At 36.7% G+C, this 19,949-nt stretch overlaps 1 protein-coding gene across 3 annotated transcripts in view; it reads left to right on the forward strand.

Annotated features, from left to right (window-relative positions):
* The window catches only part of GALNT1 (polypeptide N-acetylgalactosaminyltransferase 1), a 135,004-nt gene that overhangs the window by 70,006 nt on the left and 45,049 nt on the right, over nt 1-19,949 (forward strand). For all 3 annotated transcript variants that reach the window (XM_058557001.1, XM_058556997.1, XM_058556998.1), the window contains one exon: nt 140-314. In XM_058557001.1, coding sequence (XP_058412984.1) covers nt 140-314 — 175 coding nt within the window. The remainder of the gene's footprint in view (nt 1-139; nt 315-19,949) is intronic.

The following is a 19,949-nucleotide window of genomic DNA, read 5'->3' on the forward strand; positions in this document are numbered from 1 at the left end:
GTGTTACAGACTGGGAGAGGATGGGCTCAGAAATGGCTCTGGTTGTTGAGGGCACAGTCTAAACTCAAATGTTATTAAACAGAAACATGAATTAATTGTTATAAAATTAACGTTAGTTAAGTTTCCTCCTTATTCTTAGTTCTAGAGCCAGTACAAAAGCCTCATGAAGGTCCTGGAGAAATGGGGAAACCAGTCGTCATTCCTAAAGAAGATCAAGAAAAGATGAAAGAGATGTTTAAAATCAATCAGTTCAATTTAATGGCGAGTGAGATGATTGCACTCAACAGATCTTTACCAGATGTTAGGTTAGAAGGGTAAGTACCTAGTGTGGTCCTGATAGTATTTAATTTGAATGAAAAGTATGTTCTGAATTCCCAATAAATTGCACTTTAGTGTTGACTGTTCTTAAAGTGAATGTTACATCACTAAGATACTGCTTACCCCACTTAAAAAATAATTAAATGCTGATAAGATAATACCTCAAGTTGCTGCTGTTCATTAGGACTATATATTTTTGGCCTTGGAAAATTATTGTTTATCTTAATAGATTAGTAGGGGATTTTAAACTGCATTATTACCTAAACATTCATATAATCAACTTTTTAAAAAAGATTCAAGTTGTGTGTAACTTAAAATAGTGACGTATGCAATCATAAGTGTACAGATTACTGAATTTTTACATATGTATATACCTGTCTAACCATCATTCAAATCAAGTTGTAGAACATTTCCGTCACCCCTGAAAGTTCTCTTATGTTCCTTTCCAGTCAGTACTCTCACCCCTAGAGGCAGCCATTGTTTTGACCTCTCTAAACATAGATGAGTTTTGTCTTTTTTGGAACTTTTTATAAATAGATCTATATAGTATATATTCTTTTGTGTCTTTGAGATTCATATTGTTGCATATATCAGAAGTTTATTCTTTTCCATTGCAATGTGATGGTTTGTTATATGAATATACTGTAGTTTATTTACACATTGATAAACATTTGGGTTGTTTTCACTTTTTGACTATCATGAATAAAGCTGTTGTGACATTCTTGTACATGTCTTTTGGAGGAATTAAGCTCTCATTTCTATTTTTTATGTATTGAGGAAGGGAACAGGGTATACACTTATTTAGATTTATTTATTTATTTATTTTTATTTTATTGCGGTCAACACTTATATAGCTTTATCATGAGCTGCCAGACATTTTTTGAAGATGGTTGTACCAATTTATACTCCTACTGGCAATATAACAGGTCCAGGTGCTCCATATGAAGAAGGTACTACAAGGTATGTGGACTAGAGGACAACAGGCCCAGTTAAAAACAAGGGAACAGTACAGAAAACAGGTGGATTAAGTGAACATATTTATTCTGGCTGCTGACACCCTCTAGCCACCTTGCCTTCTATGGCTCCCATTAATGCCAGCAGCCAGGCCTTCCCTCGCGAGACAAGAGATTGAAGGACCTTTTTCAACAAAATCAGACTAGCCCTAGAGAAAAAACAACCTACAGACACTGACATCAGAGATTATCCAGCTTAAGGGCACCGCCTGATCACCCCATTGGAAACTCATAGTCAGTAAGCCTCACTCATAAATTCAGAGCTTATATTCAGCTTTTTGGTCTTCTGTTTTTAATAAACAGATAACCAAGGAATGCTAAACTTCACAGGAAACCGTCAAACATGAAAAGTATAGTGCAAAACTGTAAGCAACTTGGAGGAAGCAAAGACTATTCAAAGAGAAGAAAACTTAGAAATAATTAGTGGTTCCAATGAATAAGAAAGCATATTAAAACCATAAAACAAGAATAGGATGCTATTCAAAAGATACACTGAGAGAACCAAAAAGAGCTTTTGGGAATATATATATTAAAAAAAGCAAAAACTCAATAGTAGGTTGGAAGGAAATCTTCCATGAAAATGGACCAAAGAGATTGTCAATAGTAAAAGCATAGAAATTCATGTGACAGTCAAGGAGGAACCAATATTTGATTAATAGTAGTCTCAAAGAGAACAACAAAAAAAGCAGGGAGGAGAGAGAGGGGAAGAGGAGAAAATTTATCCACAAAATTTTCCAGAACTGGACTATACAGGTTTCAGATTGAAAGAGCCTACCAAGTTTTCAGGATGTAGGTGAAACATACTGCACTCCCAAGGCATCATGAATTTCAGAACACTGGGGATCCTTCCCCCCAAAAGCCCCCTTATAGTTTTCTCTAGTGAGAAAGCAGGTCACAGTCAAAGGATTATTAATGAGAATGTCTACAAACTCGGCAGCAACTCTAGAGGCAAAGGAGCAAAGTTCTAAAGGAAAATAATGTCCAACCTAGAATTCTATATCCATCTAAACTCATAATCAAGGGCACAGGTTAAATAAGGACATTTTTGGAAACGCAAGGTTTCAAAACATTGAACTGCCACACATCCTTTCTTGAGAAGTTACTGGATTGTGCTCCACCAAACGAGGACTTAAACCAAGGAAAAGGACACAGGAGAAGACAGGAGATCTGATATGTATGAGAGATGATGGGAATCTCTGGAAGATGGTGAAGGGAGAGCCTTGGATGAGAGTTGTGCAGGCAGAGAAGCAACCAACCCAGACAGGAGCAGGTCAGAAAATGCACAGTAGGAGAGGCTTCAGGAGGATGTCGGTGAAGTCATAACCTGATACAGCTGAGTTTCTTCAGAAGAGATTTAGACAATTGATGGAGAGTTTGAGATTGAATTAATAATAAGTACATAGAAGAGTGAGTGAGATTAGAAGCAGATTCCCCAGGCAAAGACATATTTGTAAATATTATGTATCTCAGAAAGATAAGGACTCATATAAAAAAGAAAGAAAAATCATGATACCATTTTCATACCTAAAAAAATATTAATAGTGAGTCCTTAATACCATGAAATACCCAGTTAGTGTTCAAATTTCCGTAGTTATGTCATACATTTTTCTTTTTTTATAGTGTTTGTATTAGGATCCAAATTAAGGTCCACACATTACAACTGGTGGGTATGTCTCTTAAGTCTCTCCTAGTCTGTAGGTTCCCTCTCCATCTTCTTTTTTCCCTTACAGTTTATTATTTGAAGACCGGGTAGAATGACTTATATGTTTCCTCAGCCTCCATTTTGCTGACTGCATCACTGTGGTATCATTGATTGTGTTTCTGTTTCCTTTCTTTTCTGTGGATTGGTTAGGTTAAAGGCATTTTGTACAAGTATCCTTGAAATCAAGTAAATTGTGTGCTTGTGGTAGTAAAGGTGTGAAATCTGGTCAGTCCTTTGCATCATCGTTGAACAGATCTATCGTATGTCCCATCAGTCTGTTTTCTCTTACTGGAACTCCTGTTAGCCAGGCTTTGGACTGCTTGCATTGATTCTCTTAGTCTCTTATATTTTTGTCTTTTCTTGTCTTTTTGTTCTACTTGCAGGGAGAAATCCTAGACTGTCTTTCAGCTATTCTCTTTAATTTTTTATTTGTTAAATTTTTTATTACTAACTCTTTGTCATTGTTTTCTGACTTTTTAAAAATATAGACAAAAAACCCTGCAATTTACCTTCTTTATACATGTAAATATTTGTGAGATATTTAGTATAACACCACTTTAATCTTTCTAGTTTCTAGAGTAATTTTAACGTTGGTTTAAAAAAACAATCAGTCCCATGAGGCAAGCTGCTGTTATAGTGCCTCAGGGAGATTGCTGTAGCCCAGGACCATTGAATCAGGTTTGAATACAGGTCCTCTGACTCTTAGTTCCCTTCTTTCTCTACCTAATTGCTGAAAGTTATTTTTTTCTCATTTTCTTCACTGTCCCTTTTATTGATAGATTAAATTCTGAAATATTAAAATAATATATTTAGTAGAATTCTATTTATTTTCTCATATCAGATAAGCTTTTCTAGATGATTCTGATGAACTTGTGGAATTAGCTCTGCTTATAATTTTTAAGACTCATGATTTTATATTTTTTCATGGGCTTTCAGTAACTTTGAAGTTATTCTATCAATAGTAATTGGTAGTTTTAAGGCTAATATGTATTTTGTTTCAGTTAGATAAAATTTTATAAACAAAATATCCTAACATAAATATTACTTTTTCTTTGTACTTGTATTTATCTTTTTGTGTGTGTGTGTGTGAGGAAGATTGGCCCTGAGCTAATATCTGTTGCCAATCTACCTCTTTTTGCTGAGGAAGATTGTCCCTGAGCTAACATCTGTGCCCATCTTCCTCTATTTTGTAAGTGGGACGCCACCACAGCATGGCTTGATGAGCAGTGCGTAGATCTGCGCCCGGGATCCAAACCTGTGAACACTAGGCTGCAGACGTGGAGCACACAAACTTAACCACTACACTGCCAGGCTGGCCCCATATTTATCTTTTTATAGTTTGGTTTCTACCTGCTTCAAGAAATGTAAAATTTTCTGTTACACAAAATTAGTGAATTAATTCTCTGATCTTTTTGTTTTCTCTGTTGCCTCAAAGACATGTGATAGGTAATTTGTAGTTTAAAAATATACTTTAAAATATTTATCTTGAAGTAGTTTTTATTTTGAGTTTTCCGTCTTTCACTAGTGATCTCTCAAATTTTTTTTGAAAATGTAGCTTTCTCTTTCCTTATTTTAGCTATTAAAATTTTGAACAAAATGGTGTAAATGTTCAGAATGCTATAGGAGATAACAAACCTTTGTACCAACCACCAGCTTTATTGAATCTTAATAAGTTGCCATAATTTCTTCACATTTTGTTTTTAGCAATAAAATTTTACAGCTACAGTTGAAACTGTTTGTATACCCCTCCTCAATTCTATTCCATTCCTCTCTAACCATAGCTCTGATTTTTGCATTTATCATTACTGTGCATGTTTTAAAAGTACTTCCTCATATCTCTATATGTAAATAACATATAGTATAGTTTCATATTTTCAACTGAACAAATGCTGGTACAGCATATGCACATATCCTTTTACAACTTTTTAAAATTGTTTTTGTTCAAGCATTGATTTTGAGATTTATCCATGTCAGTACATGTAATTCTAGGTCATTCATTTTAACTGCTTTGTAGAAGTCCACTTGTATGAATATACCATAATTTATCTATTGTTCTTTTACTTTATGTGTATATATGTTATAGTTACAGTGTCTCTGTAAACATTCTTTTTAAACAAACATGTATTTTCTTGTACAGATGTAACAGTTTTCTGTAGAACAGTGCTTTTCAAATTGCAGGTCATGACCCTTTAGTCATTAATGGGTCATGAAATCAATTTAATGAGTACCTGTCAGCATTTTAATTAGTGAAATAGAATAGAAGATATCAGAGTATGTCTCATGCAGTAAAAGTATTTTTTCTTTAATCACTGTTTCAGTATGTATGTGCTAGATTAACATAAAATATGTTTGTTAACATGGTTTATGGTCAAAAACGTTTGACCATAGATGTGAAATAATTATGTTGAGAGGTATGCGCTTTTTAAAATTTCGTTCAGGGGCCGGCCCGGTGGCGCAAGCGGTTAAGTGCGCGCGCTCCGCTGCGGCGGCCCGGGGTTCGCTGGTTCGGATCCCGGGCGCGCACCGACGCACTGCTTGGTAAAGCCATGCTGTGGCGGCGTCCCATGTAAAGTGGAGGAAGATAGGCACCGATGTTAGCCCAGGGCCGTCTTCCTCAGCAAAAAAAGAGGAGGATTGGCGGATGTTAGCTCAGGGCTGATCTCCTCACAAATAAAAAAAAATAAAATAAAATTTCGTTCAGTTTCTTAAAAAATTGCTCCCACAGTGGTTTTACCAGTTTATACTTTGCAGCTGCAGTGGATGAGAGACTACATTTCCCTGCATATTCATGCAGAGAATAATAGTAGCATGAGTGAGATATAATAGTGCCATGGACTAGGCTGGCACAGGTGAAGAAGTTTTCAAATTCTGATTTCATTTTTAAGATGGAACCTATCAGAATGCTGATGGGTTGGATGTGGAGGAAAAGAGAAAAGGAGGAGTTAAGAATTCAAGCCTGAGCAGCTATCTGAATTATAGTAATACTTGCCAAGATGGAAAGAAGAGGAAAGTAGAAATATGAGGATAGAAATCAAGAGTTCTTAGCACATATTTATAAAATTCTGGAGGCTAAGGGAGAGGTTGAAGCTGGAGTCATCAAGGGACAAGAGAATTTAAAGACATGGAATTGGTTGAAGCAGCCTCGGGAGTGGAAGAGAGGAAAAAGAGGTTAGTTGACTGATATTCCAGCCTTTGAAGATTGAGAAGAGGAGGAAGATCTAGCAAGAGGCTGAGAAAAAGTGAGGTAAGAGGGAAAAAGTGTATAGTGCCTAAGAAGCCAAGCAAATGTTTCAAGAAGGAAGTGGTCAACTATGTTAAATGCTGCTGAGAGCAAAATAAATTGAGGTTTCTAAATTGACCAGTGGATTTCAGTGTGTGGAGGTTGTTGGAACCTGGACAATATTGTTTCTGTGGAGTGATAGGAAAGAGACCTTGATTTAAAAGAATGGAGATGGGGCCGGCCCGGTGGCGCAGGCGGTTAGGTGCATGCGCTCCACTGCGGCGGCCCGGGGTTCGCTGGTTTGGATCCCGGGCGCGCACCGACGCACTGCTTGGCAAGCCATGCTGTGGCGGCGTCCCATATAAAGTGGAGGAAGATGGGCACAGATGTTAGCCCAGGGCCGTCTTCCTCAGCAAAAAAAAAAAAAAAAAGAAAAGGAGGAGGATTGGCGGATGTTAGCACAGGGCTGATCTCCTCACAAAAAAAAAAAAAAAGAATGGAGAAGACTTCCACTTCCTATAGTGGTGATCTTGGTGATCTAGACCAACTCCCAGTTGAGCACACCTAGAAAGTTAGAAAAAAAATACAGAAATTATCTGCTTGAAAACATCCAGAGGTTAGAAGGCAGAGTTTAGAAGGCAGTGAAAAATTACCCAAAATATGGGAGAAGATGGAAACCCAGAGAAATGAGCTTAGAATTTGGAGGCCACTTTTTATCTAGAGGCATCTGCTAAATCCAGGTGTATACTGAGAAACTAAATAGTGCTTTTGACAGCCTTTTGGTGCTAGGGTGTAAAAACTGGAGTCCATAGTCTATCGTGTGTGTGTGCGTGGTGTTTAGTGGTGGAGTCTGACAGCCCCTTCCTGCGTGCTTTAGTGTTAGGCTCCTAGAAGTAATGATGAAATTGAAGTAGATGAGCTCTTGTGGGGACTGTAGCCCAACATCATACCATCTCAATGCGTAAAACAGAATTAAGGTGATTAGGGTTTACTAGTGCTTCTAGCTCCCCTAGAAGCAAATGTAAATCCTATCTGTAGGAAGATCTTAGGCCTCAAATTTTTTTTGTGGTATTTCCTTACACAATGTCTGGCTTGTAGTCAAAAAATAGCAGACACATGAGGAAGTAAGAAACATGAAAAAAAAAACCAAAAATGATAGACAATGGAAATAGACCAAAAAGGACTCCAAATAATGGCATTATCAGACGCAGACTTTAAAATGATTGTACATAATGTTAATGTGTTCAAGGAAATTAAAAAAAAGATTGAGAATTTCGGCAGAGAACTGAACCTATTAGAAAATAACCAAATGGAAATTCTAGAAGTGGGAAAGTACAATAATAAAAATTAAAAACACAGTGGATGGGATTAGCAGCAGATTAGACATAACTGAAGAGACAATTAGTGAAATGAGTTGTAGATCACAAGTAAACATCCAGAATGAAGCATGGAGAGTTAGAAGGATGAAAAATAAAGAACAGATAGTAAGAGATATAGGAGATACAATGAGAGGTCTAGAACTAGCAACAAAATGGTAGTCACGAAGTGAGAAAGAGAATAGAGCAGTAGCAATATTTGGCAGTATAATGGCTGAGAATTTTCCAAAATTGATGAAAGACATTAAGGCACAGAATCAGTCAGTCTGATGAACCTTGAGCAGGATACCTGCCACATCATACTGGGGCACATCATCATAAAACCATTGCAAACCAAAGATAGAGAAAGAATTATAAAAAAAAACCAGAGGGAGAAAAAAGATAAAGATTACCTTCAAAGATATAACAGGAAGTCTGCAAGTTGACTTCTCAAGAGAGGGAAAAAAAAAAAAAGGAAGCCAACGGGGCCAGCCCTGTGGCTTAGCGGTTAAGTGCGCGCGCTCCGCTACTGGCAACCCGGGTTTGGATCCCAGGCGTGCACCGACGCACCACTTCTCCGGCCATGCTGAGGCCACGTCCCAGGTACAACAACTACAAGAATGTGTAACTATGACATACAGCTATCTACTGGGGCTTTGGGGGAAAAAAAAAGGAGGAGGATTGGCAATAGATGTTAGCTCAGAGCCGGTCTTCCTCACAAAAAAAAAAAAAGGGAAGCCAAAAGATAATGGAATGATATCTTTTAAAGGCTGAGAGATAACTACAAGCCCAAAATCCTATACCCAGCAAAAGTATCTTTCAAAATAAAAAATTTTAAGATAAAAACTGAGATAATTCGTTATCCACACTAAAAAATACTAATGGGTATTCTCTAGGCAGAAAGAAAATGATCCCATTGGAATGATCAGATAATAGAAATGAGAGAAGAGCAATAGAAATGGTAAATATGTAGATAAATTAATGTCAACTATGTAAAACAAAATAATATCTTCTGCAATATAAAATATCTATAAAATTAAGATATAGAACAAAGAATTTTCTTTGTGTGGGGGAATGGAGTTAAATATTTGTAAGGTTTTTTTTGTGTTGCCAAGAAGTGGGTAAAAATACCAATTAGTATTAGACTTCAATAAATCAAGGATGGATGTTGCAGTCTTTAAGGTAAACACCAGAAGAAAGTGAACATTAGTTAATAGAGTGGGGAGAGTGGAAATGAAAAAAAAAAATCCAAACTAAGTAAAGAAAGGAGAGAAAAGGACAAATATTTCTATTTGTGTAAGATGGTAGATTTAAACTGAAATATATCAATAATTATATTAAGTGGATTAAGGGTTTTGCTTTAAAGACAAAGATTGCTAGATTGGATAAAAAAAAATGACAACTATATACTGTTATGAGATGCAGACATCAAAAAATAAGGATATAGGAATATTCAGGGTAAAAGAATAGAAAAAAATATACCTGACCTATATTACTATCAGGTAAAAAAGACTTCAAGGTAAAAAGCATATTTGAAAATCATCATTTAAATTCACCACATCAACAGGAAGAAAGGAGATAAGTTATGTGATCATTTCAGGAGATACAGAAAAAGGATTTGATAAAATTTTGCCACTGGCTGTGATAAAAACTCTTAGCAAACCAGGACTAGAAGGGGACTTATTTAATATGATAAAAAGTATCTACAAAAAAACAAAACAAAACTTCACAGCAAATATCCATATTTAATAATTTTGAAAACTTTCCCTTTGAGATCTGGAACGTGACACAGATGTCCATATCACTACTTCTATTCAGTGTCATACTAGAGGTCTTAGCCAGAGTAAGGAGGCAAGAAAAAGAAATCATATTATATGGATTGGAAAGGAAGAATTAAAACTTACTATTTGCAGTTGACATGATTGTGTATAATGAAAATCCAAAAGAATTATAAAGATAAAGATTTAGAATCAGTAAGGTTTAGCAAAGTTGATGGTTTTAAGGTAAATATTTATAAGAAAAATCAATTGGAGCCAGCCCTGATGGCCTAGTGATTCAGGTTCAGCACACTCCACTTTGGCAGCACAGGTTTGGTTTCTGATCGCGGGGCCGCACCACTTGTCTGTCAGTAGCCATGCTATGGCAGTGGCTCACATAGAAAAACTAGAAGGAGTTGTACAACTAGAATGTACAACTATGTACTGGGGCTTTGGGGAGGAAGGAAAAAAAAAGAGAGAGAGAGGAAGATTGGCAACAGATGTTAGCTCAGGGTGAATCTTTCCCAGCAAAAAAATAAAGTTTAAAAAAAAAAAAAGAAAAATCAATTGTATTTCTATATGTTGGTTTTCTAAAAAAGCTAGAAAATAAAATTTTTTAAAATATTATTTAAAATACAATCAAGAAATATCAAATATAAGAAACTCTCTTCAAAGAAAATTCTAAAACATTATTGAAAGACATTAAAGACGTAAATAAATGGAGAATGAGTGGACAACTCAATATTATAAAAATGTCGGTTCTCTCCAAATTGATTTGTAGATTTAATGCATTCACAGTCAACCATGTACGTGTGTGTGTGTATAATTTGACAAGTCGATTCTCAAATGTAACTGGACATGCAAAGACCTAGCAGAGCCAGGTGTTCTTGTAGAAGAATAAGATTGGAGGATTCGTAATAACAGTTATCAAGATTTCTTGGAAAACTATAGTAATTAAAATAGTATGCTATTGTTGCAAGAATAGACAAACATAAATGAAACAAAATAGAGAGTTCATAACCAGTCCTATACTACTTGAACACTTGGTTTAGGACAAAGGTGGCGCTGCATAGCTGTAGGAGAAGGATGATCTCCTAAAGAAACAAACAGTGGTGGGTCAACCCGATATAATTAAGGACAAAACTGAAATTGTACCTTTACCTCACACCACATAGAAAAATCAGTTTCATGTGTATTACAGATATAAATAATGAAGGCAAACCAGTAAAGCTCCTAGAAGATCACATAGAAGAATTTTTTTATGATCTTGGGGTAGGAAAAAATTTCTTAGAACACAAAGAGCACCCAAAAATGAAGGAAAAGTTTAATAAATGGGACTACATTAAAGACTTTCTGTTCATTAAAAAAAAAGTGAAAAGAAAAATATATTGAAAAGGCAAGTCACAGAAGAGAAGATATTTATGAGGCTTATAACCAGCAAAGTGCTGAGATCCAGAATATACAAAGAACTGCATATCAGTAAGAAAAAGATAGACAATCCAGTAGAAAAATGGGTGAGAGACTTGAACTTCACTTCACAGAAGAGATTATCCAAATGACCAATAAACATGTGACAAGATGCTCAGCCTCGTTAGTAATCAAAAAAACAAAACCACAATGAAATACCACTTCATACACTCACTGTTGGTGGGAGTGTAAATTGGTATACCCACATTGAAAAACCATTGTTTACTGAAATGAGGACTAACATACTTCATACTTCATGACCCAGCAGATCTACTGCTAGGTATATCTAACAGAAATGCATGCACATATGCATCAGGAGACAAGGACGGAAATGTTTATAGCAGTACTCTTTGTATTGGCTCCAAACTGAAAACAATCTAAGTGTCTTATCAACAGTGGAATGTGGTATAGTCGTACAATGGAATACTTTATAGCAATGAAAATGAACAAAAGCTACATGCCACAACATGGATGAATCTCATTATTATACTGAGCAAAAGAATCACACAAGAATATATACAGAATAATGCTGTTTCTGGAAAGGTCAAAAAACAGTCAAAACAAAACTGTGATGTTAAGTGTTAGGATAGTGATTGGTCACCTTTGGGGAGGAAAGAAAAGGTAATGGGAGCAAGGGGGACTTGCAAGGTGCTGGCAGTGTTCTTTCTTCACCTGAGTTGTGGTTACATGAGCATTTGCTGTGATAACTCATTCACTCTAAATTTATGTTTTGTGTGCTCTGTTATACTACAAATAAAATCAACTTGAAAAAAGATTGGGAGAAACAAAGTAGGAGGGGAAGCAGTGGAGACAGCAAGTGTAGCAATACTGTTGAGATGTAGTTAGAAAAAGGAGAGAAATGGGGATGTTAGCTGAGGAGATGATGCAATCAAGGGGGACGTTTTCTTTTTTGTACGATGGCATGTAGTACAGTATTTTTTTATGTTAATGGGAATGATCTCAATGGGGGAAAATTTAAGAGGAAAGTAATATAGGAAGAGCATTGAACTTGAGTAGGTGAGAAGGAATGAAGGTGGCTTCAGACAGGAACAGAGATAATTCAGGCATCATGTAGCAGGAAAAAGGCACAATGTTTATGAATGCAATTGCCTGTAGGATGGTAAATGTGTTGATGGGAGTATGGAAATTCTCATCTGATGGCTTTTGTTTTTTGCAGTGAAATTGGAAACAAGGTTAACACTTGTGAGTGAGGAGGGTGAGGAAGGTATTGGAAATCTGCTGAGATGTGAAACGGTTTGAAAGAGTTGACTAGGAAATATAGTAGGAGTACTGGATAGTGCTGAGAGCCTACTTGAGGTTTGTGGTTGTAAATTGAAAGTGAGACCATTCGGCATGTTCATGTTTTCTTTAGCCCTGTTCAGCAGCTCAAGTGCAGATGCAAAATCAGCAGAAAGTTGGATTTAGTTAGGATTGGGATATCGCCAGGCAAGTGAGATAGATAGAAGAATAGAGAGAATAAGGCAGTGATTATAATAAAGAACCATGGATCTAAGCAGAGAAGAGGAACTAGGAAATCTGCAGAAGGTAACAAAGCAAAAAGATGGAAGAGTCTGGATTGGAGATCCCAACAAAGGAAACTAAACATCTGGGATTATTCAAGTAACTGAGTGGGAATAAGCCAGGATGGCAGAGTGGGTGGTGGTGGAGTGGGTGGAGAATGGTGACCAGAGATTAAGATGCATAAAATGGAGATTATCAGTAATGACATGGTATAGGGATATAGCATGAAAGTAAGTGGGTGAGATAGGGTGGAGGAGAGTTTCATTGGAGGCGAGGAGAGCAGAGTAAAGATCTGAGAGGCCAGGTGTTGAAACATTGACTATGTGGAAACTAAAGTGACCAAGAATGTGATGATAAGACTAGTGATGGAATTGATAGGGAAGGTGATAGATGACTGTAACAGAGGTGGGGTGGCAAGTTCTCATAACACTTTCTTAAAGGACCTGAGGCTTCTTAGGGAAGAAGGAAAAACGAGTCTCAAATCAGCAATGAGGAACAAGGATGATACTTACCCCCTGTCCAGACTCAGTGGTATGTGAAATGTGGAAGAAAAGCCAGCCTCATCTTGCAAGACCACTCAGGAAGCAGTATTCTTGGCTTTAATTAGTTTAGAAGATAAAGGGAATATTTAGAGAATGGATTGTGAATATAGGGGATTTTACTGATGGCAATAACCATGAATTCTAGAGAGCACAGTGGAAAGGTTAAGAGGTCAGGAGCCTTAGTCAAATCAAAATTAGAATTTGCGTAATTCACAATGACCTGGAAGGCCTGGGCTTTTTTTTACTTGTTCATAGCATTATCTTCAGTACTTTATGATTTTAAAACATTTTCACCAGATCTGTAATTATGTATCTATCCTCATTTATAATATTGTTTGTTACTTTTCTCTTTTTTCCTTAAACAATCTTGCTAGTGGTTTGCAGTTTTTAATTTTTTAAAGAGAAGTAGCTTTTCCTTTTGTTTATCCAGTTGGTTTTTTAAAATTTGTTTTCTATGTAATTATCTTTTCTTCTATTTTGTGTTTAATCTGTTTTCGTACTTCTTTAGTTAAATGCTTAACCTATTAATTTAGAAATATTCTTGTTTTCTAATAAATTCATTAAAGACTCTAAATTTACATCTATGAATCACTTCAGTGCATCCTGCTGGTTTTATGTGTAGTACTTTCATCCTTATTCATTTGTAAGTAGTTTGTAATTTTCATTTGCTTTCTCTTTAACCCAGGATGACTCGGAGGTACGTTTAAAAATTTCTATGTACATTTCTTTTGGCCTTTTGAATTTCTCTTTTTTTTATTATTGATTTTTAGATTAATTTCATCATGGTCAGAGAACGTGATCTGGTATATGAACATGATTTATTTTAAAATGTGTTGAAACCTGCTCTGTGACCTAGAAAATGTTCAGTTTTTTTAAAACTGTTACCTCTGCAGTTGAAAACAACATTGACGGTTGCCTGTTATTTCTGTCTTTTTCTGTTTTAGTGTGCATGCTCTAATAGATTCTGATTAAGTTGTATTAAAAAAAAAACAACTCCTATGATTGTGGATTTGACAATTTCTCTAACTCATTCTGTTAGTTTATTTTTCAAGACTGCATCACTAGATGTATTTAAAACAATTCGTAGTATATTATTTTTGTTTTTTTTAACCCAGTGTTCACTGTATCTTTATTAACTTTTTTCACACTACTTTTGATATTGCTACACCACTTTTCGTCTATTTAACATTTTCCTGGTATGTCTATTATTATTATTTTTTTTCCTATTTCATTACTTTCAGCCATCTGTATGATTTTGTTTTAGGTGTATCTCTACTACATGGCTGGATTTTATATTTTTAATTCACTCTAATAGTCTTTGTTTTTAATAGGTGAGTTTAATGCATCTACATTTATTGTGACTGTTGATATATTTGGACTTACTTCTTTTAGGTTGAACCATGTGAAACTGATCTTCAACTTTTTTTTTTTTCTTTTTTTGTGAGGAAGATTAGCCCTGAGCTAACATCTGATGCCAATCCTCCTCTTTTTGCTGAGGAAGATTGGCCCTGGGCTAACATCCGTGCTCATCTTGCTCTACTTTATATGGGACGCTGCCACAGCATGGCTTGACAAGCAGTGCGTTGGTGCGCGCCCAGGATCTGAACCTGCGAACCCTTGGGCCGCCGAAGTGGAGTGGGCACACTTAACTGCTACACCACCGGGCCGGCCCCCCTTCAACCATTTTTGACCTAAACAGTTTCATAAAGTTCAACCTAATAAATCTTGTTTTCTGTTTGCCATCTTTTTAATTTTTTTCCTCCTTTCCTGCTTTGCTCATTGATACAGTTTCAGTTGATAAAGTTTTTATTATTCATCTTTTTCTCTTGCTTGGTTTGGGAGCTGTACGTTTTGTTTTTATTCATTTAGTAGTAGGACCTAGGCACATTGTACTTGTTAAGGTGTGGATTTATCTATCTATATGCTCAGTGCACATAGTGTAATTTTGATCTGAGCATTCATAGTCTTCAATTCTAGAACATTTCTAGCTGTAATCTCAGATGTTGCTGTTGTCACCATTTCCTTTAATTTATTCTTCTGGAACTACTTGTATGCATATACTAGAACTTCTCAATCTATACTCTTATTTTTTCTCCCTTTGTCCCTTTTTGAATTATATCTAGATGAACTTATCATTAATATCTTGGTAATGGCAAAGTCCAGGTCTGGCTCTGCCGTTTACTGGCAGCGTGGCTTTGGACAAGTTAGTTGACCTCTCTGTACCTCAGGATCTTTATGTGTACAATAAGGACAATAACAAGGGTTTTTATGAGGACCTGTAGTGATTTTGAATATTTCCTGGCACCAAGGATATAGAGAAGGCCTCTGTTCAGGAAGTGAGCTCTAGGTCCCAGAGCAATTCTCAGGAGAAGCTGACTCCAAGCATGCTTTTCCATCCCCATCTTTTTTACAAATCACTGTCTGGCGCCTGAAGTGTATTCACAGTGAAAAATCAGAGTAATATTTAACTATCCCTACACTAAGCTGGACAAAGCTGGCCAGCAGGTGCTTTTCAGACCATTTCCTAGAGGTGGAAGATAAATAGTGTGGGACAGCCCCTAGAGTGCAGCTTTTTCACCCCTTTTTCTGAATCTGGAAAAGCCTTGCTTGTTCTAAGTCATGGGCTTAACTGGTGGTAAAGCTGGCAGCGTCCAGATCATCCTGTTCCTGCCAAGAACGTTTACTGCCTTGTAGGGTCTCCAAGGGCACATTTCCTGGAGGAAACTGGAGGAAAGAATGATATTGTTCCAGTGTCAAGAAGAGTTAAATAGAAGTAACAAAGAATAATTTTGTAATATATGATCTTAGGGAAGAAGGTTTAAGACAAATTCCAGGTCACCTAATATGGCAGTTCTATTCTATATAATTAGTCTTAGTTGCTTAAAAAGTAATAATACCATTTATTGAGTGCTTAGTATTGTACCTGACACTGTACACATTATCATATTTAAGCAATTGAGCAAAGTAGTATGCTCAGTTTATGGATGGGGAAACTCAGACTTAGGGAGATTAAATGATTTGTGCAAAGTATGGTGAATAAGTGATCCAAGTGAAATTTGTCAATGACAAAACATGTAATCTTAATCACTGTGCTCTGCCATCACTTTTATGGTTAGATCTTCATTGATCTTGTCTGAATGAGAGTACGTGGAGGAGAAATTTTGTAACATTGCCAAACACTGCCAGGCACGTAGGCAGACATCTTAAGAAATATTGACTTGTCATTGGTAAATGGTAGTGATAGGCTAAATATAGTGGGTGACAAAGAATACTTCGAAAATCATAGCTCAAAGGGACATGGAGAAGACGATTGGGTTATATGTGCATATTCACCTTGATTTGGAATCAAGCTACTTTATTTCTCTAAGCCTCAGTTTTCTCATCTATAAAATTGGGAGAATAATACCTCTGTCTTAGGTTCTTATAAGGATAAAATGAGATGAGGCATGTAAAACTCCTAATATTTCAGGCCCTAAGAGGATTAGGATAAGTAGGGTGGGACTTTAACAGTTGAAAAATAATAAAAATAATAATAATCAAGGGACTTCTATTATTCTACATTCATGAATTGTTAGGTATATGTGTGCATTGATTCGCTGGTAACCCCAGTCTTGCTGAGATGAACACTATCCTAAGCAAATTTAATAATCTCTTTATTTCCCAAAACACCCGTGAATCACTCAGGCAGGCACTCAAGCTAACTCTCAGACCACATAGTGAATTTCATGCATTAGAGTTTATTCAGTAATCCTTTCACTCACTTACATAAGACAGGTGTTCATTATGTAGACTATTTTTTAATTAATATTATACATAGGAACATAAATGAAACCACTTATGTTTACACTCATTGTTTAAAGACGAGGGATTTTCAGTCAGCTCCAACTCCACTCCAGTATATAATTCATTCCCGTTAATAGCATCAGCCCACTATGGTAGTGATGGTATAGTCTGAAAAACCTGCCCATCTCCCCTCATCCTTTCTCAGTCTGTGCTCTGTGCCAAAGCAAAGGAGTAAACTAAGGAAGAGAAAGATATATAAAACTCCTAATGCTGTTTCAAGCTCTGAGAGGATTAGGATAAGTAGGGTGGGACTATAACAGTTGAAAAATAATAGAAATAATAATTATCAAGGGACTTCTGTTATTCTGCATTCCTGAATTGTTGGATATATGTAGAAGACAGGAGGTCCAATGTGCAAAAGATAACAGAATCCCCAGGAGGATGGTGAAAGGAGAGCCCCAGATGACAGTGGTGCAGGCATGGAGGCAACCAGCCCAAAAAATTCCAGGAGGGATTTCTTTAAGAAGATTTCACTGATATTATAGCTGGTGCTTTTGAATATCTTAAGAGACTATTTAGACAATTTGTAAAGAGTCTGAGTTTGAATTAGTGACAAATACATAGAAAACTAAGGAGACGGGAAAAAATAACCCAGGATGAAGTAGAAGAAGATATTGTGCAGAAAAGGAATGGTATTCATGATATACAAATCAGCTGTGAATAGCATTTTACATAGTCCTAATATAAACATTAAATAATGATGTAACCAAACTTATGACCACAGTGGGAGACTGAGGGACTAGCAAGTATGTGTGTCACGGTGGAGATAGGAGTGAAATAAATCCTCATGTTCTATAGTAAGAAGTCAATATGTAATATCTAGAACTAGAAAAAAAATCAAGTAAAAATGCAAATAGAATACGTAGAATTATGGAGGTAAATACCAAGAGAAACAAGTAAAAGAATTGAACTTGGTTTGTTTTATGGGAAGGGAGAAATGGCAGAGAAGTGAGGGAACAGCTTTTTTTTTAACAAGTTTTGGACAGTTGTTTATTCTTTAAGCTATATACATGTCCTTTGATCAAGATAAAACCTAAAGTTGCTCAGGTAATTCTGATCTCTACACACAACCTGCCTCCCAGGAGACTCACTACTCCAATGTAGTGCATCTCAAACTCAAGCTTGCTAGGGTAGGAGAAGAGGGAGAATCAAAAAAAAAAGCAGGGGTAGTTATCTCTACTCTCTGGCCTTTAGGTCACTCCTTTCTAGTTCCTCAGTCCGGAAAGAGAGAGTTTCTCTTGGGGTTCTTTCTTTGTGCATCCAGGGCACACTTTCAGTTTTGGGGCTGCCTTGGAGTGCAGGCTGGCTAATGTCAGGGCGGGAAAAAATGGAAAACTCACCTCTCGTTCAGTGGAACTTCGAATTCTAGTCTCCTTCCCCAATTGACCTGCTACCATTTACATTTCAGAGTGCCTTCTGATAGCTGCTCCATGCATTCTGTCCAGGATTTATAGTTCTGCTCACTGGGAGAGACAGAGTGGAGTGTACTTACTCTGTCTTTCCTGGAACCAGAAAATACACCCATTTAAAGTGTACAATTCAATGATTTTCAGTAAATTTGCAGAGTTACACAAGCATCACCACTTGTAGAAAATTTCCATCACCTAAAAAGATCTCTGGTATACATTTGTAGTCTCTCTTTGTTCTCAGTGTCAGCCCCAGGATTAGGTTATCACTAAAACTCTTACCTCTGTAGATTTGCCTTTTCTGGACATTTCATATAAATGGAATTATAAATATGTATGCTTTTGTGTTTTGGGTTCTTTCACTGAGGATGGTTCTGGGATTCATCCATGTTATAGCATGTATCCTTTGTTCCTTTTTATTGCCCAATGTTATTCAGTTGTATGGATGTACCACATTTATTTCTCCTGTCACCAGTTGATAAACATTTGGTTCCCATTTTCTGGCTATTATGAATAATGTTGCTAAGAACATTTGTGTACAAGTGTTTGTGTGGACATATGTTTTCATTTTTTGGGAGTAGATTCCTAATTGCTGGGTTGTAGAGTAACTGTATGTTTAACTTCAAGAAATTGCCAAACTGTTTTCCAAAGTGGCTGTGCCGTTTACATTCCCACCAGCAGTGAATGAGGGTTCTAGTTTCTCCACATCCTCACCAACACTTCTTTTTGACTGTCTTTTTATTGTAGCCATTCTACTGGGTGTGAAGTGGTATCTCATTGTGATTTTAATATACATTTCTCTACTAATGATATTGGGCATCTTTTCATGTGCTTATTGGCCATTCTTATATATTTAATGAAATGTCTCTTCAGATCTTTTGCCCATTTTTAATTGGATTGTTTGTCTTCTTATTATGACTTGTAAGAGTTCTTTTTATATACTGGATACAAATCCTTTATCAGATATATGATATCCAAATATTTTCTCCTAGTTTGTGGCTTGTCTTTTTATTTCCTTAATGATACCTTTTTGTGTGTGTGTGAGAGAGGAAGATTAGCCCCGAGCTAACATCCGCTGCCAATCCTCCTCTTTTTGCTGAGGAAGATCAGCCCTGGGCTAACATCTCTGCCCATCTTCCTCTACTTTATATACGGGACACCTGCCAAAGCATGGCTTGACAAGCAGTGCGTAGGTCCATGCCTGGGATCTGAACCTGCAAACCCCGGGCTGCCAAAGCTGAGCGTGTGGACTTAACCACTACACCACTGGGCCAGCCCCTTTAATGATACCTTTTGAAGCACAAAAATTTTAATTTTGATAAAGTCAAATATGTCACTTTTTTCTTTTATGAATTATGTTTTTAGTATCACATCATACTTAATGGTGCAAGACTGAAAGCTTTCCCCCTAAGATCAGAAACAAGGAAAAGATGTCTGCTCCACTTCTATTCAACATTGTATTTGAAGGCAGTCCAAAACCTGGAAGTATGCACTGAGTGCAGAAAGAGAGCCCTAAGAGAAGTCCACTCTCTGGTCTGAGGAATGAGAAAGGTGTCTCTTAAGAGTTAGAGAGTAGAGAAAACCCCTTGTTTTTTTCTCTCTTTTTTAAACCCCCTTTTTTCTGTTCTCTGCTATCCCAGCCCCGAGGCAATATTGCCAAGGCAGCACAGCCAAGGGAGCAGTGGCCAGGCAAGCAACTCTCCTGAGGAAGGGGAGTCTTCTCTCTGACCAAAGTGTGTCTGGTCTCCAGAACATGGGTAGAATCTCCTTTGCTTTGCTTTTCTGTCTCCTGCTGCTTGGCCCAG

This window comes from Diceros bicornis, chromosome 16 (assembly GCF_020826845.1).
Source record: "Diceros bicornis minor isolate mBicDic1 chromosome 16, mDicBic1.mat.cur, whole genome shotgun sequence".
Lineage (NCBI taxonomy): Eukaryota > Metazoa > Chordata > Mammalia > Perissodactyla > Rhinocerotidae > Diceros > Diceros bicornis.